At 46.8% G+C, this 26,518-nt stretch overlaps 1 protein-coding gene across 11 annotated transcripts in view; it reads left to right on the top strand.

The window, feature by feature from the left end:
- MEGF11 (multiple EGF like domains 11) overlaps positions 1-26,518 on the top strand; it is a 247,115-nt gene that overhangs the window by 147,143 nt on the left and 73,454 nt on the right. For all 11 annotated transcript variants that reach the window (XR_003570692.1, XR_003570693.1, XM_027879247.1 and 8 more), the window contains 4 exons: positions 9,820-10,066; positions 11,896-12,016; positions 17,126-17,262; positions 21,368-21,580. Coding sequence is in view for 9 of the 11 variants with exons in the window: in XM_027879247.1 (XP_027735048.1) it covers positions 9,820-10,066; positions 11,896-12,016; positions 17,126-17,262; positions 21,368-21,580 (718 nt within the window). In the remaining 2 variants the exon portion in view is untranslated. The remainder of the gene's footprint in view (positions 1-9,819; positions 10,067-11,895; positions 12,017-17,125; positions 17,263-21,367; positions 21,581-26,518) is intronic.

The raw sequence follows: 26,518 nt of genomic DNA, 5'->3' as shown, positions 1-26,518 counted from the left end.
AGTCTCACAGTGTGTTTTGATGAGTGAACATTCTACTTTTTCCTGGGTCACACGGGGCAAGACTTTTTTTTTCCAAAACTGTTTCTTTTCCTGTGCCTGAAAGGGACATTCCTATTAATGGTTTATTGGAGAAAGACAGCAGTGTATTTAAGGGATCTGGAAGACATAAGGTAACATTAAAGAGCCATGTGAAGGTTCAAGTATGCCTAGAAGAAAAGAGAACAGCAAGTAGCTGGTGTGGATACCTGCACACAGCTTTTTGTAAGCCTTTGAACTGGTTTAGATAGAAAAGACACCCCTATTTCAAAGGCCACTGGGCCTTCAGCTGCTCTCATTCTCTCTGAATGTCTGCAGGTAACAGAATTCACACCAGAAATGGTGAGGGTTTTTTTTTTTTTTTTTAACCTAGATTCACTCACTGGGGCAGAACATCCTTTAAGCTGATCTTGTTTGGCTGAAAAGCAGTGCATGGGTAGTGGATGGAGTGACTGGGCAAGGGGGAGCAGTTTGAAAGCAAAAGAGGAGAGATTTGGCTTAAATGTTGGGAAGGAATCCTTCCCTGGGAGGGTGGGCAGGCCCTGGCACAGGTTTCCCAAAGAAGCTGTGGCTGCCCCTGGATCCCTGGAAGTGTCCAAGGCCAGGTTGGACGGGGCTTGGAGCAGCCTGGGCTGGTGGAAGGTGTCCCTGCCCAGGGCAGAGGGTAAAAACAGACAATCTTTAAAGTCTCTTCCAACCCAGATCATTCCAGGATTCCATGGTTAGACCTTAGGACAGGACTGTAGCAAAGGGAAGAAGTGGTTCTTTTCCCTCTCCAGCTACACTGTTGGAAATAAAAGCAAACACCACAATCCACGGTGTTTACCTCAGGTTTCAATATCAATGCAATAAAATAAATTGCTTATTGACCACCTTAAAAATGATTGATGAGTCAGGGCTGCGAGTTAAGTTATGCACGAAGGATGTGCTTCTAAGTCCCCTTGAAGGTGAATCTTTCTGGTAGTTTGAAGCTGGATAAAGCATTTATTCCATATGCATGTCTTGATTTCACCCGCTGATGGGCCAAGGCTTTTTGCTGGTGTCACTTTGTGGCTGAGCTGCAGATCCACAGGTGAAGGGACACTCATCCCTGTGTGGGATCGAGGAGAGGGAACGTGCTCCAGCTCTTGCTGTCTCAGTGACAAGAAGCTTTGCTCCTTTAAGCGCTGCTTTAACTGCAAACAAAGGGATATTGCATATCTGGCAGAACCTCAGCAGGGTCACCTTCGGTGCCTGGGAAAAACCGGGAGCTGAGCACAACCCCCCGGAGCGCTGGGCTGGATCCTGCTCCATCCTGAGCACTCACTGAGGCTGCAGAGCTGACTCCAGTGGCCAGGGCAGGTTGCTTCCAGCTGGGTGGATTGCCCAGGGGATGGACAGAGTTGTCCTGCCCAGCTGCAGGGTGTGACTGAAGGGCATCCAGCACGGCCGGGCTGCTGCATCTCCCGGCCTGGCCCTGTGGATCTGCCCCAAACTGCATCAAAATCAGCTGGAATTTCTAAACTAAGAGGGGTTGCTTCTGCTCCCACAGCTGCCTTGCTGGGCTCTCAGCTAAGGGCTGTTTAGGTAGCTGTAGGTGGATATTGCACAGGGGGTTTCTCACAAGAGCTCCCAATCTCCAGTGACAGAGACCTCTCCAGCAGTTCTGCTGCCACCACTCCCGAGCCCCTCCGGTGGCCTTTCCAGCCCTTTGTTCTTGGAGGAGGCATCTCCCCCCTCTACCTGTCCTGCAGTGCTTTGGGCATATCCAGTGGGTTCCTGGATACCCCTTCTTGCAGGCAAAACTGATTTTACTTCTGTGCAGAGGCATTACAAGGAAATTTCATTATATAGTCAATGAAAACATCCAAAGTCCATTATAGATGTGGAGAATGTTCTACCCAGTTGGAAAACAGAATTTGGAAGTAAGTTGCTTGCAGATCTTATTATTACAGCCCTGTCCTAGACAATAATAATGAAGTATTGATGGAAGTTTTGCCAGAGCAAAGACTGCTGGGTTTCATACAGAGGAAAGATAGGATCTTCATTTAGTTTTATTAGGCTCTTGATACTCTGCCCATGTATTTTTTAATTCACCACAGTAAAATTCTAATTAAAGAACAGACTTTGCCTCCCATTAATATGACACTAAAAAAAAAAAAAAAAAGAAAGGAAAAAGGCATTTTAAAGAATGCAGCATCTTTCTCTACAAAAATTATAACGAGGAGACAAGCTGCCAGTGTTGTAGAGAATGTTGTCGCTCCCTCATGAAGCGTTTCATGATTTTTAAACTCCTTGTAAGATCTAGAGTGTCAGTAGAGTTAAAGGCTCATTAAACAGAGCAGTAATTTCGACAAAAAGAAATAGGAAATATTCTCGGGGTTTTTTTAATGTTCTAATTTTCACTTCTTTTGAAGTCTCTGTCAAAATAGCTCATGATGAAGATTCTGAAAACGCCACACTTTGATATCTGTCAGGAGTGGAAGTTGTTTCTCCCTCTTTGCTGCTTCCCAAATATATGGAGTTCATTACGGGATTTGATGAGGCTGACAATCCAGATACTCAACTTTCCTTCGGCTTGGAGTGATTTCGTTTCATTTATCCAAAACACAAACCCCCAGCTAGGTGACTGTTGGGAGCATCCTGCAGAATGCTGGGGGAATGTTCTTTAAACAAGGATCACTTCAGAAGGGAAATGTTTCCTCAGAGGATTCTGAATGAACTGCAGGGACTCTGAGTGCTGTGATTGAATTGGGTGCCACATGTTGGAGGCTCGGTGACTAATGAGATCATCAGCTGAGATTAAATCACGGCCCAGATCAGCCGCATGTTCCGTATCTGATTCAGACCCGGAGCTTCAGGGAGAATCAGGACGATCTTCCTCAGAGGAGGAAAATCTGCTCTCTTGTCCTTAAGAAAGAAAAAAAAAAAAGGCAAACACAAAATGAGATTAATTTCCTCCTGTGAGTAATTATCTGTCAATTTGGGGGAGAAATCAGCTGATGTTCCTTTCCCATCTTTCTGTGTCTATCTGATGAAGACTGGTCTGTAAGCTCAGGAAAGAGACTGACCACGAGTCCTGCCAGTGTCAGATTAACCCCAGGTTTTTCCCCTGGGATGGGTAAACAAATGCCTGTTTACAGATGCAAAGCAGGTGCTCTGGGCAGTCTCAGAGTTGTAAACATTGAGAGTGGCACTTCCCTCACTGCAGTTGTGTGTGCTGTGACTGAGAGTCTGGTGTTGGAGATAAAAGGCCCAGTGCAGACTCCATTCCACAGGATCCAGCTTTGGGAACCTCCCGGCTGCAAAGCTGCAAGCTCAGGAGTCAGCAAATGCCAGGCTGTGTGAGCAGCACCCCGTGCTCACATAATTAAGGCAAATATCAAAATTCATAGGCTCAAGTACTGAATTACTGCCGTACTTCCAACCTTTCATCTGACATCTTATTTTGGTGACACCAGCTTTAAGATTCAGATGACTTATTTACGTGTGGTGCTCCCACTCTGGGTTGGTTTCCCTTAAAAAGCCAATGGAGAATATGAAAAATCCCTTCAAGGATGTCATCAGGATGGTCCATCAGCATGGACCAGACCTCTGGTGTGTGGGTGGTGGGTTGGGAGGAGAAGGTTCTCACCCTCCCTCTGGGGCACTTCCTACCTGGAGATTAAACAGCCAGTGGCCCCTGGATGCTCCAAGGAAAAGTTGGAAGAGGAGTCCTGCTAGGCCCTTGGAGCCTGGAATTGCAAATTGCTTTGAACACAGAGGAGGTCTCTGAGGAATGTGTGCAATGAGCTGCCCAGAGGTGGCACTGGGTGTCTGCAAATCACATGTTTTATAGTTTGATCAGATCCAGGTGGATTTTCCCTGGGGACACGGGAGCACAGCCCTGGCTGTGGGGCAGTGCCCTGTCCATGGCAGCTGCTTGGGGAACTCATGGAATTAGAGTCTCTAAGTGCTTGTAAGAATATTTCTGCAGGGCACTTCTGAAAATCTGGGTTATTTTAGGTCAGTCATCTGCCCTACACATGTTCAAATTCCAAAGTGAACAGTCCAGTGAGAGGAAGATGTTTCTCTGGTTTAGCTGAGCAGCTCAGTGGGTGATTTTCCAATAAGCTGGCTCATGCCTTTGGAAGGGGGTTGGTGTTTGAGGGACCTGGTGCTGCTCAGAGCCAGACACAAAGTGCTGGGAAGTGTCCTTGGAAGGGAATTCCCTCTTTGTGGACCTTGTTTCAAACCTCTTGCTTGGCTTCTGTTTCCAGTGGTGTTCAACTGTGCCAAAATGAGTGATGTTTGTGCAGTGACAATACAGGGGCTGTAATTTTCCTATTGGATAAAGTGCAGGGAGTAAAAATAACTGATTATTTTTACGTTTTTATTCATTGCATCCAGGCATATGTTTTAGCTTGTGCTGTTTCTTTGCCCGATTCCAAAACTGAATTAGACCCCCCAAAAAAAACCCACCCAGAATTCAGGCTACATCTTACCTTAATTTATATTCACAGAATCATTCTACAACAGTACAGTTGCATTAAAGGGAGAATCCAGGCCTAATTTCAAAGTAAATTCTAAAATAATCTCTCTTAAGCCATGTCCTCCTAGATTTAATAAGTTAATTTTGTTTCCTGTTTGCATTTTTAAGGGCTGGCATCTCATTTCAACTTTACAAACCGAATTTGGAAATATTCCAGAATATTGGCTATTGGCTGTGAGCTGCGTTCTGTGCTTCAGCAAATCTGCAGAAAGTTGCTTTAAAGTGTGGATTAATTGAAACTCCCCATCAGATCAATATGGTCCTGAGCCTTTAGACCAAGGAAATCCACCACTGGGTGTTTTTTTTAGCTGTGCCTTCTGCAGGAATGTCTGTGGATGTCCCACGGACTCTGCAGACCCAGGAATGGTCACTGGCTCCAAAAGAGACACAGGGAGGCTTGTGCTGATGGGAGCAACACAAACACAGTCCTGGAGACCACAGGTTCTGGTGCTGCTGTGAGGGAAAATGCTGTTCTCATGTTGACAGTGTGCCTGTGCAGGGATGGAAAAGCTCTGGAATAGCACTTTTGACTCGCTCTTGCCAGGGATAAATCACTCAATAAATGTCATCTCTTCCTCGGGAATCCTTCTATTTATCTGCCACTTGTGGGTTTGCTTCACTGTGCCTGATTGCACTAAGGACTGGGTGGCTCTGTGGACCCAGACACAGCCATTCCCTGGCCATTCCCAGAGGGGTAAACAGCCCTTTGGGAGTGAAGCAGCACTTCCAGTGTGTCCTCATTGTGTGTTTTATTTCCCAGGACAGAACTGGTACCAGGATGAAACAGGGGGAAAATGTCTTCACTGAAAGAGGGGTGAAGCACCGGGGTCACCGTCCCTGGGAGGGTTCACAACACAGATGTGGCACTTCAGGATGGGGTTTGCTGGGCACAGGGGGTTGGGTCAATCATTGGACTTGTCTTGGAGGTGTTTTCCAACCTTAATGGTTCTGTGATTCCATGATGCTCCATGCAGAGCCTGCAGTGATTATCCCTCACTTCAAGAAGGAGCTGAGGCTTTGCCGTGGGAGTAGGGCTGGCCAGGGAGGAGAGCCCTTGGTGCTGCACGAGCTGGAGCACTCCTGGTGCTGCACTGAGCAGCCTCTCCTTGGAAGGATAAATCCCTGTCATACCCTGTGCAGACAAGCGTAATTATGCTTAGGCACCCAGCATCATCCTCTACAGAGTTATTTTCATTGGTGGCAATTATTCTCCAGTCCTATTTTTGAAGGTGAAGAAGTGACTAAGTTTGCACGTTTGCCAGGGAGTGTGGGCACGTGACCTGAAATATGGCAGCTCCTTTAATGCAGCATCTCCCAAGAGAACAGGGGCTATTTCAGGCTCATCCCTCAAAGCATTGACATCCCCACACGCAGCCAAGGGAGCATCTGTACCTCCCTGACATCCCCACTCTCAGGTTGCTTTCCTTATTGATGGTCTAGTTAAAGTCTCTGTATCATGTTGACGTTTTAATGGCATATGCATTTACAGTGGAGCGCTTGTGTAAGCTTTAATCAGCTCTCTGTTCACATGTTGTTGCTGTTATTATTTATCTCTATTATGGTAACACACAACAAGAGCAGGATTAGACTGTGCTAGGCTGGGCTTGTGTTTTTAGGATGGTCCCTCCAAGCCCAGGGGAGAAGGTGCTGATGATCCCGAAGTGCAGCGGGATCCTGTGGCTCTGAGCCTGCATCTTTGCCCTTCATCTCAGGAACTGGAGTCACTGTCACAACCAGCCAGCATTTGCCACACTGGTGGATATAGAAAAAAAAACATCTTGGTTGCTGAAGTCTTTGGTTTCTTCTGGTTTTTAGTTTTCTAGCAGGAGCTGCTGCCCCCCAATCCTGAGCTGGTTACAGTCGAGTGGTCTCTCACTCCAGCAGTCTCAGACTTGAGTGAGCCTGTTGAGCCCAGTGGAGTTAATTGCATGAGTAAGGACTTGGATTGAGCTCATCACCTCTGCATCTGCTACCTGTGCAGAGGTTCAGAAGTTATCCCAGCGCAGATCTCTGTTACCGTATAAATATCACATCATGTTGCAGTGAAATGACACAGGTGAGGAATTCACTTCCAACTTCAGTCTGTCACTGCAATATGGGACCCAAAGGAAAGAGGGGAAGAAAACCAGTAGGAAGTGATAAACTCTGAGCAACACAGATCTTATTTTCACGTGGGGTTAAGGCAGGGGGATATTTCATTATCACAAGTTTTACACTAACACGTTGCCAATGATTTCCACTCAATTCCCTTTGCAGTTAATCAGCAGTGGATGAACTGATAGTGCATGAAACGGCCCTGCTCAGTGTGACAAACACAGGGCTTGAGCTGGTGGCTGAAAGCAGGAAACATTTACCATCTGAGGCAAAGACTTAAATCTAGAGGAGTCCAACCTGTCACTGAGTGCGTGTGATCCCATCAGCAGTGAGACAACAGGGTGTTCTCCTTGGTTATACACACACACACACTGTGACTGGTTTCAGACCTTCCAGAGAACTGTGGTCAATCCCTGCAAGTAGTTTCAGGAACAGAAAAGAAGCAAAGGCTGTGTCAGGCATTGGCAGTGACACTCTACAAGCCTCATCTTGAGCTAATTCTATTTTTTCTGTCTTCCATGAGCTTTCAGATGTACTTTAATCCTCATTTTTATGTTCTCTCCTTAATAAATCCCCATGAAATTCACATTCTTAGCAGCTGTATGGTATGCCAAGCTGCTTTATTTCATAGGGTGCTTAAACCATTTGGGCTCACTGCTTTGTGCAATGTGCACTCACTGATGCCTTCACTGAGAAGCCTTTGGAAAATTCTTTTCCAGTTTGGTTTTTTTTTTTTTTTCATTATTTCTTTTATGATTTTCCAACCAACGAGAGGAATTTCTGCTCTTCCCTTCAGCGCTTTTGCTCTTCCCTTTGGCTGGATTGTGGAGTGAACTTTGGGACATGGAGAAAGCAACTAAATATCAATAGTAAATAAGTGTTCAAATAAGAGGGACTTACAGAAAAGGAGCTGTGGGTGGGGGAGGCTCTGGACAGGTGAATCAAGATGCTTGAAGAGATGATGGAAAATGGTTTTCCCTCCCTATGAAGGTTTTCTTTCTCCTTCACTTTCCTGCAAAGTGAAAAACAAAAACCCCCGTGGACAAATCTGATGGTTGGAGCACCCACCTGAGACAGGGAGGAGCAAGGATAGAATCACCTCTTCTAAAGAGTGTTATTTATTCATATTAAGGAAATTAATTGCAGCTGGAATTGTACCAGCCCAGAACAAGGCAGAGTCTGCAGTTGGGGCTCTGATGTGAGGTGTGGCACAGGAGCAATGGAGTTCCCAGAACAGGCAGGGTGAAGTTCAGTCCCTGAATTCCACTTGCCCACGCTCAGGGCTCTCAGCTGTGCTTGTGTAGTTCGGATTTGTGCCCTTGTGGAGGTGCAGAACTGCATCCCTTGATGTCCAAGTTCTGCAGAAAACAAATCAGTGTTTCTGGAATGGAAATTGCTGGGAAGCTCCATCAGCTCCTGCAGCTTTGCTCGCTGCCCCAGAAGGCTCACAGAGTGTCTGTGTGAAATAAAGATAGATCACCTCTTTCCACAGATTCTCTGTAATAATTTGAGCCTTATAAAGAGTAAGATTTTGTTTGCTGGGCTCCCAGTTGGGTTAGAGAGGAACTATCATCCCTGTTTGCAGCTGGGGGAGAAGTGAGGCAAAGCAATAAACCGTGTGATGGGAGGCAGGAGCATCATCCTGCTCATGCCCAGGAATTTGCTTTCTGCAGGACATGTAAACCAGCTCTCTGCACCTGCATCCTCTAAGACCCTGCAGATCCTTTTGGAGACCCTGGAATTGCCTTCTGTGGGTTTATGTTGGCCTTTAACACTTGCTCGAGAAACATAAGTTTGTAAACTGTTGATCAGCAGTGCAGGTGGAATAATGTCTCTCTGCTTCCTCTGCTGGGTATCCTCAGAGTGTCTGACCAAGGAGTATCCCTCTTCCCAAAATGAAGGATAAAATCACTGCCAAAATTAACTGATAGATGATGTTTTCCAGCGTGGGTTCATAGCCATGTACTGTAGAAGGAGAGGGCTATGGAATTTGCTGGACAAAAGCATCAGGCTTAAGTGAGCTTTACATTTACCTCACTAATCCTGGAAACAGATCCAGGCCTGGGAAGCAGCACCTGGGGATTAGTGTGCACGTTTGCAAACAAAAGTGGTTGTGGAGAGGGCTCTGTTGCTGGGATTGCTGTCCCCTCTCCTGCCTGGCAGTGGGTTTCACACGAGCAGGAGGGTTGTAGGTGTGACTGAAACACAGTGCACAGCTCAGACAGGTGTTGTGCGGGTGCCAATTGCTGTTCCTGTAACAAATAGGGACAAACTGCTCCTCTAATGCTGACTTCCCTCTCTCATCCTCCTAAAAAGAGGAGAAGGGATCAGGCAGGACTGTCACATGAAGGGTTCTCACTGTACCTTGATTCCTTCTGTAGGCAACCTCCTCTCCCTGTCAGTGGCCAGAAGGTTTGGGGTCCGTCTGTGTTCCTGTTACTGGCACAGGAATTACCTGACATACACATTCCATACCTTCATCCCTAAGCTTGGGCAGCCTCAGGTCATCCTGTCTCCAGTGTTATTTTCTTCCTTGCCCTCTGTTTAGTCTGGACAATACAAAAAAACTAAATTAATTTTTAAAAATCCACAAGGAACAAAACAAACGAAAAGCAAAACAACAACAGCAAAACTAAACCAAAAAACAAAATAACAACAACAACAAAAAATCAAACCCAACACAAAAACAACCACCACTAAAAAAAAAGAAAACAAATCCAAAACAAAAACAAGAAAACCAACAGCAAGGAGCAAACCTTCTTTAGATTATCTTATTTATTATCTTACAGGAACAGTACAAAGACACAGTGTTTGATGACATTATTAAACGGACGGGATTTGCTGGGCAGTGCCACCTGCCATTAACCGGTCTGCAGGCGGGATGTCATCCTCTGCCTCTACTTCCACTATAAACTCACTCCTTCCAGCTACCTAAGAGCACTAAGAAACAGGATATTAAAAGATTTCGGTGCTGATGCAATAAGGGCGTTAAACAAGTCCTCAGCCGTCGGTGCCCCGGCCGCGCCGTCGCCTCCTCGCGCGCCGGGCCCTTTGGGGAGTCTGGTGGCGCTTCTGGAAAGTTCCGGCACCCGCTCTGTGCCGTCTGTGGGGCTGGGGGTGGGATGCTGGGACCGCTCTGCGCTCTCCAGGAGGGTAAAGCTGTGTGTGTGTGTTTGCAGGCTGTGACAGCGAGCACTGGGGGCCCCACTGCAGCAACCGCTGCCAGTGCCAGAACGACGCGCTCTGCAACCCCATCACGGGCGCCTGCGTGTGCGCCGACGGCTTCCGCGGCTGGCGCTGCGAGGAGCTCTGCGACCCCGGCACCTACGGCAAGGGCTGCCAGCTCCAGTGCCAGTGCCACCACGGGGCCACCTGCGACCACCAGACCGGAGAGTGCCACTGCGCGCCCGGATACACCGGAGTCTTGTGAGTGCCGCCGCCGGGCCGGGACGGGCTTGGGACGCGTCGGGGGCAAAACGGGCACGGGGGGTTTTGTGCTCGCCTTCGGGGAAATCAGCTGGCAGGAGAGAGATTAAATCGAGGAAATCTCTCTTTTTTGCTGCTGGTTAGAGCTGCCTGCAGCACCTGAAGGAGCTCCGAGAGAGCTGGACAGGGTATGCAGTGATATAACAAAGCGCCAGAGGGCAGGTTTAAGGTGAGATATTGGGAAGAAATCCTTCCCTGTGAGGGTGGGCAGGCCCTGGCACAGGTTGCCCAGAGAAGGTTTGGTTGCCCCATCCCTGGAAGTGTCCAAGGCCAGGTTGGACAGAGCTTGGAGCAACCTGTTCTGGTGGAAGGTGTCCCTGCCCGTGGCAGGCGGTAAAACCAGATGATCTTTAAGGCCCCTTCCAACCCAAACCATTCCAGGATGATATGATTCTCTCATCATGAAATACAATACAGTGCTAAAACAAGCTTTAAAACCCCTTATATTTTCCAGCTTGTGCAACAACAACTCTACCTGTCCTTAATTTCAGAATGTGAATACAATCCACATTACAGCTGAGTTTTTATAAGCAATTGGACTCTCCTCATTAGCAGTCCAGTGCAGTATCAAATGGGACTTAACCATCCCCAATTTATTTGACTTTCAATCTAACTGAGAAAGCATTGCTGTTAACTATATCAGCTTACTATCTAGGGGGTAGATTTTAAGCCTGGTGAGCAGGGATTTAGCCGTGTGACTCCTATTAACTTCAATGAGAACCGTGTAGCTAAATCCCCATCCACCACGTGGAAGGTTTACCAGTAGGATTCACAAAATCTGCATATTAATTCCAGGACAGCAAGCAATAGTTCCTTGTTTAAAATTGCCCACAGTGTAACATCAGTTCTCATTAGAGATCTTTCAGCAGTTTCAGAAGTAATTATGTTTTTCGGAATTATTTAAGGGGAAAAGAGAATTTAGTCACTGAATTTGGCTGGAGATCTATTACAGGTGGCTTAATACTTTTGCAGTCTATTATTATTTGTTGACCTGCAAGGAGGGGAAGATAAAAACTAAAGACAGTGTTAACCCTCATAAATAAGTGATACGCCTTTTGAATATTTTATTTAGTACCTGATTTCCTCATGGGCTTGTGACCTCAGCTGTGGAAGCACTCCCTGCTAAAGACTTTGCACATTATTAGGAGTGCTCCCCCTGACACCAGTGTGTCAGTTCTCAGCAGGGCCAACCCCTGATAGGTGGTAGGAACATCCTCATCAGGGGCCAGTCAATTAGGAGAAGAACACTCTGTAGTTTCAGAACCTCGATGCTGACAGCACCAGTGTAGGAGACAGTGTTTTTGCAGGGATTAGCCTTACACCCCCTCCCCACGAGTACTGAGAGAGGCTCAATGAGCTTAAATAGCCTTTAAATGATGTTGAGTCCTTGCCAGTCCATTATACACTGCAAATGTTAACATTCAGTAGTGACTGGAGAAATTTCAAGCATTTTAATCCCCTCCTTTTATTCTATTTGCAGTTTCTTTTATTGCCACGCCACATAACTCACATTGAAGGCCTCATCTTGCAGCTCGTATTTTCCTGGGCTGTTTTGATGGTTATGAGTTGTCCTGTTGAGATGGGTGGAATTTGGGACGTGCAGGAAGGTTCCACACGTGCATCAGCCTTCCAGGGTTGTATCCACGGCTTGTAAACACCCCCAGCAGAAATTTAAGGACTCTTGGCCGCTCGGCGGTGCCAGCTGAGGTTTCGGCGGTGGGTTTTCCTCCTGTGGTGATCTCTTGGTGTTTGTGGTTGTGTCCCCCCAGCTGTGAGGAGCTGTGTCCCCCCGGCAGCCACGGAGCCCAGTGCGAGCTGCGCTGCCCCTGCCAGAACGGCGGCGTCTGCCACCACATCACCGGGGAGTGCTCCTGCCCCGCGGGATGGACGGTGGGTACCACTCACACACTGCCCCCCTCGGGGCCTGCCAGAGGATGAGCTGGCCGTTTAACTGCTCACTGTCTCAGCTGATGGTTCCCTGAGTGCCTGTCCTGTGTCTCTGCTGGTATTTGTGTTATTTGTGTTGCAAGGTGTTCAGGAAACACGTGGATGTGGCACTCGGGGACCTGGTGTAGTGGTGGCCTTGGCAGAGCTGGTTGGGACTCAATGATCTTAGAGGGTTTTTCCAGCCTAAGTGGTTCTGGGATTCTCTGACTGGTATCTGCCATCAGAAAGTTTAAAAATCAACGGCAAACCAAGAGCCAAAGGGGTTGTCTCTGAGTTCCAGTTCCTTGGAATATTCCCTGCAGCCCTGGACACTGCCCTCACACAGGACAGAAAGCTCAGAGCTTGAGCATTGTCAAGGGCACAGATTGTCCTGTTCCCCCTCAGGAGAGAGGGAAAGGGAGACTCAGGGAATTCAGTGGCTCAGGCTGTCAGCAAAGCAGGATTGAACCCCGGACAGAGGGTCAGCTCGGTGTCCTGCCCTTCCTCAGGCATCATTCCCATTGATTGCCATAGATCTGCTTACACCAGGGCTTGCTCTGGAGAGAGACAATCTCTAACCTTTAATCCTCTGTGTCAGGAAAGCAAGGCCAAACATTTTTCAAGTCCTCAACGGTACCAATAATGCAATAATTGGCTCCCTTGGGGTTTGCCAAGTCTCACGGGCCTTGGGACCATTTAGCTGTACTGAATTTCCTGGCATTTTTCCTCTATCTGACAATTAGTCTCTTGGCAAACTGGCTGGATTTTAATGCCTGCGAGTGCTCTGAATTTTTATTTTCACATGGAGGGCCCCGCACATCGTCAGGCAAACGTTGTGTGGCTTCTGCTGGGGACCTTCTACCTGCTGGAAGATGGGAGAGCTGAGAGAGCTGGTTAAGTTCCTGTACATCCATCAAATGCTGCCTCCATTTGGTCACAGCTGCTCTGAGTTCAGAAGTAGCAACCACGAGGAGCTGCTGACTTGGGAGAGCGTGGGAGAAGAATTGTTGCCCGTAATTTTGGGTGGAAGCTGTGTCTGGAAAAATCTCTTTTTAACTGCAGAGTTAGAGTCTCTCTGCCTTGGCTTTTCAGAAGCTTAGGTATGAATGTGGCACCTTACCCTCCCCTGGCCTTCAGTGGAGGCACAGGAAAGGTTCTTTCCTTGAGTGGGGGGAGCTAAAGGAAGGAATTCACGTATTTTTGAGAGCCTATCAGTCCATTCTGTGGATTGTGATCAGTGAAGTTGATTAACATAAAAACATACCTTTTTCCATCTCCTCTTCTGCGTGCCAAGGTTCCTCAGAGTCTGAGCTGGTTTGCTGTACCCTTCCTTAACTGTGTTTCATCAGGAGTTTTCTTTGTCAAAGTTAAACCCTCAGCAAACAGATAAAAATATCAGAATGGAACAGGAATTTTTACATGTCTTTAAGGATGCAGCAGAGACCTCAAAGAAGAGCCCCAGCACTGGGGCTGCACAGCAGCTCTGGTTGTATCCTGGCCCACTCCTGCCCAGTTCTTACAGCCTGGAGTTTCTTCTTTGCATTTTTAGGAGCCCAGAGAGACTTTTCTGAAAACTGTGTTGTTGGCTGCTCTGTCCCCAGAGGAACCCTGGAGTTAACAATTGATGTCTGAAACGAGCATAGCTGAAAACTGAAGAGAGAGATCAAGTATTCTGCAGAAAGAAACTGAAATTATAAGTAAAAGCACTCAGCTTGTAAATGTTGAGATTTTAAGTATAAAGGGTCTCTCCAGGGTTTTAATGAAAAGCTGGTAATTCAGTACACAGAGAGGGATAAAACATGGGGTTTTTTTTTTCATGCTATATTTTTAACTCTTGGTGGTTGGAATGGTTTGGGAAGTGAGACATGAGGGGGCTGTGAATGAGCAGGCGAGCTGGGATTGCTAGACAGCATTCATTTTACTTCACACCGTGGATTTTCTTTGACACCAGGAATTTTACTTGCTGATTTTTGAGGCTTGAGACTGCATGTCTGTATTGAATATACCATCATTTTGAAAGGAGAGAATTCTTCCTGGATTTATACAAGTGCAGATCCACTTGGACTTTATTGCTGCTGGATGAGCTGCAACTTTTTATCCTTTCCTGGGCAGGTTTATTAACAGGGGCTCAGCTCTCTTGGGGGCTTGGTGGGATATGCAGGGAGTTGAACAGGAGGAAGTTCTGGAGTTCTGAGCTTCTTCCTTGGATGTTCCATCTCCAAAGCCTGGTTCTTTCATGACTTGTGGTTTCTTTCCTCCCACCCAGTGCAGAATCTCCCAGAGGAACCAGGGGTATGGATGATGTCCTGGGGGATCTTGCTGTCCCCAGGGTTTTTCACCAAGAGGATGGTGGCTGACAGCATATATTGTTGAGCCAGTCACCAGGACGTGGCTGCCAGCATCCCACAACTTTGGGCTTTTTCCACTTGTGTGCCTTTGTGGCTGTGGGAGTTAGTGGGAGGCTGCTTTAGGGTCTCATTAACAATTTACAGGTTTAATTCTATACATCTTTCTCATTTGCAGTATTAAATTCTCCAAGCAGTCTCAGGAAGCAGGGAGAGGAGTTAATTTAGCATTTACAGTGCTTCTCAGAAGCCCTTTTGAAGGACCAGATCTCTGTGCTCAGGAGAGCTGCAATCTTTCCTGGCACGACAGAACATTTGTCACTGGCAACACACCCTGCTCGGTCCCAGACCATCGTGGGGCCGTGTTAATAAAGCACATTCTGCTGATCAGTTCTTTCTCATTGATTCTGGCCTTTATGAAACAGCAGCAATTTGTATTTTTACGTGGTTTTCTTTCTGTGCTGGTTTTCAAACAGGGGGTTATATGAGAAAATGGAGCAGAAAGAAATCTTTTCCGTCCCACAAAATACAGCAAACGATGTCAAAAGCAGAGGCTGATGAGATCAGGGCCTTAAAAAAGGTGCTGATGGGGTGAACTTTGCTGATTAGATGTATAAGCAGCAGGAAATGTTGGGCTGACATTTGATCCTCCTGAGAGGGATGTTTTGAATTCCCTGAGTACATATTAATGCAAAAACTGCTCCTGAAGATCCTCTTGGCTCCGGGGGGATGCATCCCAGAGTATTGCTTTCTCATCATTTGCTGATAGAAATCCTGTTCCTTTGGAGACATGAAGGGAGAAAGTATTTATTATCAAGATAAATGGACACTTAGGTTTTCTGATATATAGTGTTGTGTATTACTCAAGTCCAGAGACACCGGTTTTTAACGCTGTAATCTGAAAGTTCTTGAACTGAGGCCAACCTGGCTGTTTTACGGCCCAGCAGCCACCTCTCCCTGCTCAGGAAAGGCTCAAAGTGTCTGTTTTATGGTGGCTTTTGAAGAGCAGCCTCTCCACTTTGGGCTTGTTGATACAGCTCAACTTCCCCAGCCCCAAGGAGTGAAAGCAGCCTTTATATTCCTGGTTTAAATTTTGGATAAATCGGGCCTAATATTGGTTTTTGTTTAAAACCCAGAGCCCTCAGGGTTTGCTGGGGGAAACAAGGCTTCTGAGAGATTAAACCAAATAATCCCAGGGCCAGACAAACACCGTTTCTGTCTCACTCTGGGCACTGTGGTGGCACTGGCAGCAGCACCACTCGCTGCAGGCGCCAAACATTTTCCATTCTAGGACCACAACTTCAGCTCCCAGCGCTGCCAGCCTTGTTTTGGCTGGAGTTCCTCAGCTGGATCCCAGCCCTGGGCTTTATGTTTGCTCCCAGAAAAAAATACAACAAAACATTCGTGCAACTTCTAAGAAAGTCTGGGGAAATCCCTGTAAGGCTCTGAGACTTGGCAGGGGACATTATGGGATAGCTGGGGGAGTAGAAGCACCTGAGTTGGGCAGGTGAATGCTCCAAAGACGTGACCTCAACCAGCAGTGAGCATTCCCTGCCTTGGGGCCGAGCAGCTGGAGCGAGGCTTGCCTGGGAATTGCTTTTCCTTGGTCAGCAGTGCCAGGGTGCCCAGCAGTGCCAGCCTGTCTGTGCTTCCCTGGTTAAACAGGGAGGCAAAGGAGGAAACAACTCACACGTGGGGATTTGGGTCCAGATGAAGGAGGGCACTAAAAGGGAGTCTGCAACAAGGATTTAGGGAGGACTGGAATAAAAAGGCAGGAGGGCAGAGGGCTGGGAGCATGAAATGGGGAAAGGAGGACACCAGCAAGATGTGGAGTTGAGGCAGGTCAGGGACTCAGAAAGGACTCCAGGGTTGGGGATGAGGAGCTGGGAGGGTGGTGGATGAGGCATCCTGCTGATGTTCAGGGATTAGGCAGGTAATTCCACTGCAGAATCCCTTCTTCTGGCCAGGGGCTGCTGCACTGCTGATGTGATGCTTCTGTGTCATCACTGGGGGCTTTCTGCAACTATCCCAGCCTTTGTTTTCATCCTGCCCCCTCCATGGCTTACACAGAGCACGGCAGAGGCCACTCTGTGCTGAGTGTGGGGCTGGTGGGAGCAGAGGGAATGGAGTAGGTGGGACCTGAGGAGCAGTACAGGACTCCTCCAGCAGCTGTATTTGGTCTTCTTTGTGGTTGGCTGAAGAGGGACTTTCTGAACAAGGGAGATGATCACAGACTATCAAAACTCCCACCGCTTCATCCTCTCAGTGCAACCTTCCCAGTAATCTCTTCCTTCCCAAATGTTCTCCACTCAGGCTGTGTCCAACAACATTTCAGCCTCTCAGCAACACTTCACAAAACCCCACCAGCACATACAGGTTTGCAGCCTCCTCTGGTTGCTTTTATCCTCTCCCAAACCTTCCTGGCCCTTTACAAGGGGCAGTGAATCTCCTGCCACCTCAGCTGCAGTTTACAGGGAGATGCAGAGGAGAGAATTATCAGGGAGTGGACAGTGGTGAGAAAAATCCCTCCTGGAGTCAGAGCAGACAGGCATTTACTCTGGTAGCAGAGTTTTCAGATCGTCTTTAGCGCATCTTCTGCAGATAAAATATTGCTGCTACACTCACTCCCGGGTTTAGCAAGAAGGACAGTAAAAATCTCAGCTGCATATAGAAATTTATTGCATTATGAATGTTGACTGAAATACTGCTCTCTCTGCAACATTACCAGGGGCTGGTGTGTGCACAGCCGTGTCCTCCTGGAACCTTTGGAATCAACTGCAGCCAGGACTGTCCGTGCCACAACGGAGGACACTGTGACCCCGTGACAGGAAAATGCATCTGCACAGCTGGCTATATAGGAGACAGGTAAAAAACCAACCCCCCAAAAGCCTCTCATTTTAACCAGGGATTGTCAATATTTATATCCCTTCTAGGACAATCTTCCCCTCTGAAAAATGGTGTTGTGTTTCTACTGCTCCAATTAGGTTCATCCTTCTGAAGCACTTCAAGCAATATAAACGTGGCAATGTTATTACTTTTTATTGGCAATGCTCTCCATTTACAGGGGGTTTTAATATAACTTTTAAAATTTAATGGATTAAATTTAATTTAGATATTTACAGTGATAAATTTAATAGAGAGCATTACATGTTTACAAGATATGTAAATGAACTATCTTTGTACAAATTAATATCCTCAAGAGTAAGCAACACAGCAAGTTTAATGTCTCCTTCAGCCCTCTGTGCTGCTGTAGCACTGATCCATCTCAGCCACCAGCAAAAGGTGATAAATCCTCCAAATTTATAAACGAGAGCCTTCACCCATGAATCGATCAGAGGAGATGATAATATTGTTTTACCAAGGTGTCACGGATTCAGCAAAATGACTGCACAGCAAAGTCAATGAGGGATTGCAGCACGTGCTGGCTCAGCCCTCCAGCTGGTCCTGCTGCCAGAGGTTGGGAAGTGCAGTTCAGGCAGCTCCTGGGGCAGCTCTCACCAGGGCTGGGCTGAGGCACCGCTGGGCACAGCTCACCAGTGTGTGCTCTGCTAAACCCTTCCTCCTGGGTGCTCCCTGCTTTTATTATGAGCTGGAGGAAGCTCATCTCCATGTACTGACAGATGCTCCAATTCCACTTGGATGCAGCACAGCTCACTGGAGTTTCTCCTCTGTTGCTCTCTGTGTTACCAGCAGGTCTCTGCAGCCCTTGGGGTGTCAGGAGGCTGCTCCTCCCCTCACACATGGAACTGCCTTCATTCCATTCCATGGACAGTGATATTGGAGGAGGCTCAGGGTTTTTTTGGGGTTGGATGTGGTGGAAATACCAACTACTTCATAATCATTGAGTGGAGAAGACACTGGTGTGACTCTGTTCCCCATCCTCCATCTGGAGAAATGGAAATACTTCCAGCCATGGGCTACCATGTCATTGCTGCTTCTCTCCTTGTGCAGGCTTTTGGAAGCAACTGTGGGCTCTTCAGATCTGGGCCAGGAGAAAAGTGGGAGGCATTTGGACTCCAAAGAAAGATGTTTCTTGGGAAGACAGAAGCAGGGAGGGAAAAAAATAAGGCAGAACCAGTTGGGAGAGGTGAAAAAGAAGGGAGGGAAGGTCACATTGTGGACCTGTATCCACCAGAGTTACTGTGAGCAGGAGAAGCTGCTGCACCACAAAACAGTTTCCTTTCGTGTCTTACAAGGCGCTGAAGAAATCTTCTTAATAATAACTGATGTTGTGAATAACAGCAATAAAAATATAAATACACTTTGCCTACCATCATCTTTAAATTATCAGTAAGTACTGTATAATGCTCCAGTTCATCGTGGTGTGCAGGAGATAATAACAGAGAGTTAGATAAATATCTGTGCAGATGGAATGGCCAGAGAGGGCTGTGTGAGGGTAATTGCCACACTTTTGTTCCCTACCTGTTTTCCAAGAGTGGCACTGCACTAAATCTCCAGGAAATTGGCAGGCGCTGTTAATAACTGCAGGATGCTTTGTGCTCTCAGAAATGACTGGATCTGTCAAGGAAATGTATGTTTTACAAACTGGAAAGGAATAATAGCAGAGGCACAGTTAGAAGCCGAGGATGGGGTGTCTCACAATTCAGTGCCTGACAGGAAAAGTGAACCTGCTGGTTTAGCTTTGTTTTCCATTTTGCCACTGACTCTAAAGATTGAGTCTTAGCAGAATAAATATCACATTTCTTAGAACGATATGAGCAGATTTGTTCTGTTGTTGTGTTTGTGGCTGGATCTCTTACCTCCTGGTTAGTGTGTTTTGGATGGCTTTCCATATTTATCTGTGCTACATAAACATGATCACTGTTTCAAAACAAAGACAGAGAAAAACCCAACAAACTTCACAGCGTCATTCCTTAACAAAGGAGAAATTATGGAAAAAAATGTAGGTACGTGCGCTAAGTTCATCTGTTAAGCAGCCTGTCTTCTGTTTAATATTTTGTGAAATTGCTTCCATTAATTCTACAGGTGACAGCCATATTATCCTATCCCAACCCAAATAATTATAGTACATATTAAAGTTCAGTGGGTATTATAATACGAATCTCCCCAGATAGGCAGAAAGCAATGTAAATTAAACAAGAAACATAACTAGGGCTTAGCAGCTCATTTTGTAATTTAATTGAACAATGTATCTGCTTGTTAATGGTGCTATGGACACATTAGATTGATATGTTGCAAAGGAAAGATGTTTAAGTAGAAAGCTAATTCCTGCTGTGATTATTCTCATGTTCCAGAGGAGTCATTATTAGTATTCTTTGTATAAAATTCATTAGCGGGAGCTGCTTGATCTCCAAATAAATAAGTTGGTTAAATTGTTAGTAGAAAAAGGCTAATTATGTAAATGGATTAGGTCGTCAATATTTCATTTCCAGATGCTTTTCTCCCCGCTAGGTAATGCTTCATCTTCTCTAAATATGGAGTGATCCAGAGCACTATTGACTGAGTGCTGATCCCGTGGAGGACAGCAGAGCCCTCCTGACGAGCAGGGCCTGGGCAGCAGCGGGGAATGAGGAGCTCAGTCCCCTCCTCTCGCAGTTCCTCTGCTTTGACTGTTCCAGCCCCACTGCTCCCCTTTCCTTGCTGGTTCTTCTGCTTCTCCAGGCTCTTTTCCCGGGGTCTCCCATGAACTCCTCCCCCTGGATTTGGAGCCCCAGCTGTGGTGGTGGCTGCTGGGGTCAAGTCCCTGGCTGGGCCCTTCGCTGCGTTCGTTTAGTTGGAGGAAAACGAGATAATCTGAAGCTGCAGAAGTGGTGCCCTTCTTATGTACTGCCCGTGCTCGCTGCAGTTTTGCCTGCCTTGCATCACACATTAATCTTTTATTACTGATCATTATATTAACTCTCACCTGCCAGCTGTGAAATGACCTGCAGAAAAGACATTTAACAGTTGCCTCCATCCACTGAGTTTACAGTATACACTTTAATCAATGCTCAGGCTTAAATTAATGCTGATAGGCAATTTCCAGTGTCTGGCATCCCTGTGATAAGGGAATTGGGCTTTTCTGGCCTTCTTTTGCTGTTTTTATGAACTGAAAAGGCCTGTCTGTATTTCACGGTGGATCACGTAAACTGTAGGACTGTTCCTCATGGCAGGATTTCAAGACCACTGAATTATGTCCAGCACAGAATCAGCTGCTTTTCTTTAGGACCTTAGCTGAGCTTTATCAAAGTAGAAAATAGTATGAACTCCTAAATTGGTTGTGTAGGACAAGGAGACAGATATGAGGATGTATCCAGTAGGGAAATATTTAAAACAGTGCATGGAAGGTGCAGTTTAAAGCAATCTGTGTAGAGTGTTTGCAGGTTCCATTTTTGGGTGTATCAAATATTAAAGCCGGCAATTTCGAAGAAGGTTCTTCACTAAGGAGCGTGAAAGTGATTTTTATTGGGATTTTATACTACTGAGCAGCCCTGGAGTAGGAGAAGAAAGGTAAATTTAAGCCTTTAGTTACTCAGAACACACACAGAAGACAAAGGAGTTTGTTGGTGTAAAGCTGATGCAATGACAGCAAAGAGGGCACGTAAAGCTGGAGGAACTTTGCTCAGTATTGCTTAGGCCACATTCCCTTTGAGCCCTTCATCGTCACTAGGAGGATCATGTGCTTTCAGGGAAGTCCTTCTGTGATAAAGACAAAACAAACAGGTGAGGGTTTTCCTTTTTTTAATAATTTATCCCACATCGATTTCTTATGGCTGGTGAGTGGAATTGTCGAGGTCCAGGAGAAAAGAATGCCCTTTGTAAACGAAGGAAATATTCACTAATGCAAATGTTGCAGATACAGTTGGGCAGAGATTACTGCAGTTTCAGCTGACAGCCATTGCCACACCCAGGATATCACATCACATGACCCCAACGAGATCATGAGCAGTGGTTTTGTGTTTAGTTGATTAGCAGAGACACTCCTGTGTGGGAGGCTGCAGCTCTGACTGGCTGCCCTGTTGCCCTGCAGGTGTCAGGAGGAGTGTCCCATCGGCACCTACGGCTTCCAGTGCTCCCAAACCTGCGACTGCCAGAACGGGGCCAAGTGTTACCACGTCAATGGAGCCTGTATCTGTGAGCCTGGCTTCAAAGGCATTTACTGCCAAGAAAGGATGTGTCCAGAAGGGTTTTACGGCCTCAAATGCAACAAGAGATGCCCTTGCAATGTTACCAACACCCTCAGGTATGTACGTCATGTGATGCTGCAGTGCAGGGACTGGTCAAGGGGAAGGATGGGGAAGGGTTCAATTAACTGCACACACTGCCTTTTTCTCTGTAGTTTTAAGTACAAACACAGAGAGTTGCTCTGAACTCCAAAGCTTGGATTGAAGTGACCTCAGGTTTGGAACCACAAGCCACAGTCCAGCCATCTGCTGAGCACAGATCTGTTAACAGCTCTGGCAACATCTGAAACAACCTGACACACAGCTTTATCCTGTAACTGAAGTCTTAGAGGCATAGGCACCATCAGGTGATGCCCATATGTAATGTGTAATAACCCCCTGAAGTTTTAAAAATAGAGATATGTTTACTCAAATCCATCACTTTGGCTTTTTTTTATGCCATGGCTTTTCTCGTTAGATCTGCAGACAGCAAGGGGACTTTCAAAATGAAACCTCATTTGCTTCAGTTTATGTCTCGTGGCAAATTACCCTGTTGCAAACACTTGAGGCAGATGTATAAATAGACTGAAATCAATATCCCTGAGTCAGTCTGTGGAACTGTAACACGGTCGACATTGTCAAAACAGACTCCTCATGTGAGCCTATTTCTGCTCCTCATTCACCATGTGTGTGTGGGGGGGAAATGCTCAGGAAAATAAATACCAGGGAATTGTACCTACAGTGGAATCAGCCTCGCTGAAAAGGTCGGGTTTTGATGTCTTATTCCCTTTATTTTGCTTTTTTTTTTTTAGAATCTTATTCTTGAGGTTCTCATTACTAAGAGCCAGAGCCACTTGAGCACCTTGAGTTGGCTTTCCTGTTGCAGGCTTGAATGAGTCTTCCAAACCTTGGAAAAAAATAAGGGAAGAATTTAAGGCTCTTCCCTATTATCCTCTTTGTTACCTTTTGTAACTCTTTGCCTTGTTTACCTGCTGCTGGAATTGCTGTTTGGAGATTCCTCACTCCCTCACCCGCAGTAAAGGAGCCTGGACAGCCAAACCCTGCGCTGTCTGATGGACCGGAGTGCCACATTCCTCACCTGCTCCATGCTGAGCCCCTGGGCTCCCACTGCATTCCCCCCCCTTCCTGCCCATTCCTCTCCAGCAGGCAGAGCCAATTTAGGGTTGTGTGTGCTTCAGAGGGAGGTGGGATAACTGATGCCCAAGCAAACATGCCCTTGGTACAGACATTCCTCAATTTCCAACCAGACAGGTGGGGACCTGACTGTCCTGCAGATGATGACAGACCTGCCTTGGATCTTGCTGCCTGCTGAAATATAAACACTCCCAGTTATGGATGCAAGCAGCAGCAGCTAATTTGTGTGCACATTCACACTCACACACACACAAACACTTCAGGCAAATCTCTCTGTGTGCTCGAGATAGACCCTGTTTGTCTCAGTCTTGGGAGTAAACAGATGATTTTCCACGTGAATTCGACTCTGAGTGGTGAGGCTTTGTTTAACTGAAAGTCAGAGCTCACAGTGGATTATTTAAAAACTTGTAATCGTGGTGATCCAACCCCTGTGGAGCAAGAGAGCTGCAGCCCTGGTGGGTTTGACAGCCAGCACCCGAAGGGTTTGAGGCTCTGTACGACAAGGCTTCCATCGCTCCTGATTGTGCTGTGTGTCATGAAATCATTGCAAAAATAGCATCCCTGAGGCATGAGCTGCACATTCCACACCAAAGGTTAGTGCTGTGTTGTGCTGAGGATGTGGGATGTCTCAGGAGTTACTGCAGAGTGAGCTGAGGTGTAAATTCCTGCGTGTCACGCGCTGCAGCACCTGGCACTGGGCATGACTCCAGCCTGTGGTAAACACAGCCTGAATTGCTCCTCACTGTAACTGTTCTTCAGGAGTGCTGGAGGGTGAGAATATGCTCATGGACAGCAGCTGACACTGTGTCTTCACCCCTCCTGAGCCTGCAGGAACCTGCTTGTGGGCCCATATTCCCATAAAGGTGTAAATAGAGTGGAAGGACTCTGTTTACTGAGTGTAGGCCGTGGGCAAGGCTGAGCTTGGCTGATGTTTCTCAGCTTAGTGCTCAGTTCATTAAGAATCTTTTAGGTGAGTTTGAGGGTGCAGGAATTCATCCTGTGTTACTCAGAGGGGTGCTCTGAGGATTTGCCAGAGGGGCTTTCCTGAAAGAACAGACTGGTACCATCCAGCTTTGAGGAAAGAGGAGGTCTCAGATTTGAGAGAGCTCAGAAAAGTGAAGGATTGAATCCCCTCCCAACTCTTTTCTGGGCATGTGGTCGTTCCTACACACCCTGTTCCTGGTTGCTGCCTGATGGGTACATTTTATTCCTTTCCTCCCATCACTGCTCCATCAGCCTGCCTTGCAGCATCCTCGGCTGAGATGCTATCTCTGGTTCCTTAATAAATGAGTCTAGTCTCTCTATTGATAAAATCTGCCTTTTTTTCCTACATCTTATCACTGCTGTTATGGAACAAAGAGGTATCAGCAAGCTGTAGATCTGCAAATGTTCTTTCATTCATCCGTGGGATTTGAGCTTTCCACTTTTCAATGAGCTCCACGGAGCGCTGTCAATGCTGAGCCAGGGAGCGTCAGAGCTGATGGAAAATGACCTTTTCCAAAGGCACTCCCTATTTGGAACAAATCCTTTTGCTCATTGTTTAGCTCACTGTTTAACCAGTCCCATACAGGGCACTCCTCCTCCCGTTCCTCCCTGAGTGTTTATCCCTACTGGAACTGGGATCTTCCAAAGTGGTTCATTTACTGACAGCCATCTATTTTTCCCCAAAGCATTTTGAGCTGTTGGCTGCTTGTTGTGATCCCCAGGCGTGTAAAAACACTTGTAGAAGGTGAGGGAAGTTCCTGTCCCTGGTTTTGACTCATTTCATCTGGTTATTGGAGGGTTGACTGGAACAGAAAGTTCTGGGGGCTTTGAGGAGCGGGTTGAGGAGGGCCATTAAGAAGCTTCACAATCAGCTCTTCCACTTTCATAGATCTGTTTTGATGTCTGAAGAGATCAGTGTGATCATCCAGTCACCTCCAGGGTGAAGAACATCATCCAATAATTTCTGCATCAGAGCACAGGGAAAGGCACTTTGTGCAGGACGTTTGAACAACCCCACGACTGAGACTTAGAAAAGGTGATTTAGAACATGTTGGTGACTTGGACTGCCCTTCCACAGGAAAGGATACACCTGTAAAAAAAATCCTCCTCTGCAAAAAGCTCGTGTTGAGGCAGTCTGCAGTGTTGGAAAGGAATGATCCTGTCTTGGTCTTTAAAGCAGGGAGGAAAATGAACAGCTGGAATGGTCTTGTCCTCCCAGCCTTTGTGTGGAGCCAGGGCATGGAGCCTTTGGGAATGTCTTTCCAAGGTCACAGACATGAGAAGGGAAGGAGGGCATTGTGACAAAGTCGATCTTCAGAGGCTCCAATTCCTGCCTCAGCACTGACAGATTTGGAAGGACCAAATCCCCCAGAGTTTACAGGAAGTTTTGCCTTGACCTGAGTCAATAATGTGCTGTGTGAGGCTGGATTTGAAGACGTGCTGGACTGAAAGAGAGGCCCTGCAGCCTCACTGTGGCAACTTCTTCAAAGCAAGAGGCATTTTAGTAAGGAAAACTGAATGTAGTATGGACCCCAAGAGACAGAAAATACTGTTAAATAAGGATTAGGGCTGTTGCTAATGAAGATGAGATGACTGGTGCTAACGTGTAAACAGAAAGTCAGAAGATTCTCTGGGAAGAAGTTGTTTTGGCTGAAAGATGTGTGGAGAACAAATTTCAGAATTTGGAACAGACTGTGCTGTCTAAAGCATTTCTTTTCCCAATTTGCCTTAAGGAAGTTACCTGCTTTCCTGCAGTTTTCCTAAAATTAGATGCTTAAAAAACCTCAAAGGTTAAAAATGCCTTTGTGTTTTTCAGTTCAGCTGGTAAAATTCTTACAAATAAATCTTTTATTGCTGTAAGTGTGGCTCAAAAGGGATCACACAGAGGGTTGCACAGTGCAGGAGGAGCCCTGGAACGCTTTCCTTCTCAGGCAGTGGACAGCTCCATTCCCACCTCTGCGTGTCCTGGAGCTCCAGGAGCACTTGGCTGCCTGTGTTCACCCTGGGTTTTCTCCCACTGTTCCTTCCTGTGGTGCAGGAGACTTCAAGAAATGCAAGTTGTTAAAATTCAATGCAAACTACCATTGCACAGCACTGCCAAACTCTTGGAAGTGTGGGAGGTTCCCTTCCTGCTCCCAGCAAAGGTTGGAAGGCAGGTGTTAGTGGGTCTGCCTTTGGGATCCTTTTGAAACCCTCCCCTTCTCTCTCCCATGATGATGTGTCGTCATCATGAGCTGCAATGTATTTAGAGTGTAACTCTACTCACTGTCATTACTGGAAGAGTTCATACCTCCCAGTTAAGAAAAGAACGAATAGAAGAACTTAGTGCTGTTTGGTGATGTCAGCTGCAGGTCTTAAAAGGGTTTCCAAAGGGAGAAAGGCATCGTTTTAGAAATGGGAAAAATGAAGCAGAAGGAGTGAGTTAATGTGGCCAAGATTCCCTGGCAGGACTGGGGAGGGAACAGCTGCTGTCTGCAGTTTGGAAAAGCATCTCAGTCTCAGCCCTCCTCAAATCAGCGCTGCACCAGGCACCTCAATTGTCAAACAAGTGCCTTTGATTCAGGAGAGGAACAAAGCCCTGACCTGCTCAGGCTGATAACAAAACTGTCCTTGCTGCAACAGGAAGATTGCATGGATGGAGGGACCCAAACATCTGCTCGAGGTTTTGCTGGCTCACAGTCCCGTGAAAGGGCGGACGAGGCTTTAGTGGGGCTCAGTATGGTTCTACTAACCCTTGGTTTGGAGTCAAAGCCCACCCCATCTCCTGCAGGTTCTGCTGCAGAGCCTGTTTGCTTTTTCATTCTTATCTTAGTGCATGGCAGGAGGATTTTTAGTCCTGAGCACAGAGCTTGCATCCCATGCAAAAGAGCTGTCCACGT

This window comes from Empidonax traillii, unplaced genomic scaffold, assembly GCF_003031625.1.
Source record: "Empidonax traillii isolate 1590-97213 ecotype Southwest subspecies unplaced genomic scaffold, ASM303162v1 scaffold52:size1600334, whole genome shotgun sequence".
Taxonomy (NCBI): Eukaryota; Metazoa; Chordata; class Aves; order Passeriformes; family Tyrannidae; genus Empidonax; species Empidonax traillii.
The sequence above is the reverse complement of the archived record's forward strand: the minus strand, read 5'-3'. Positions and strand labels throughout refer to the sequence as shown.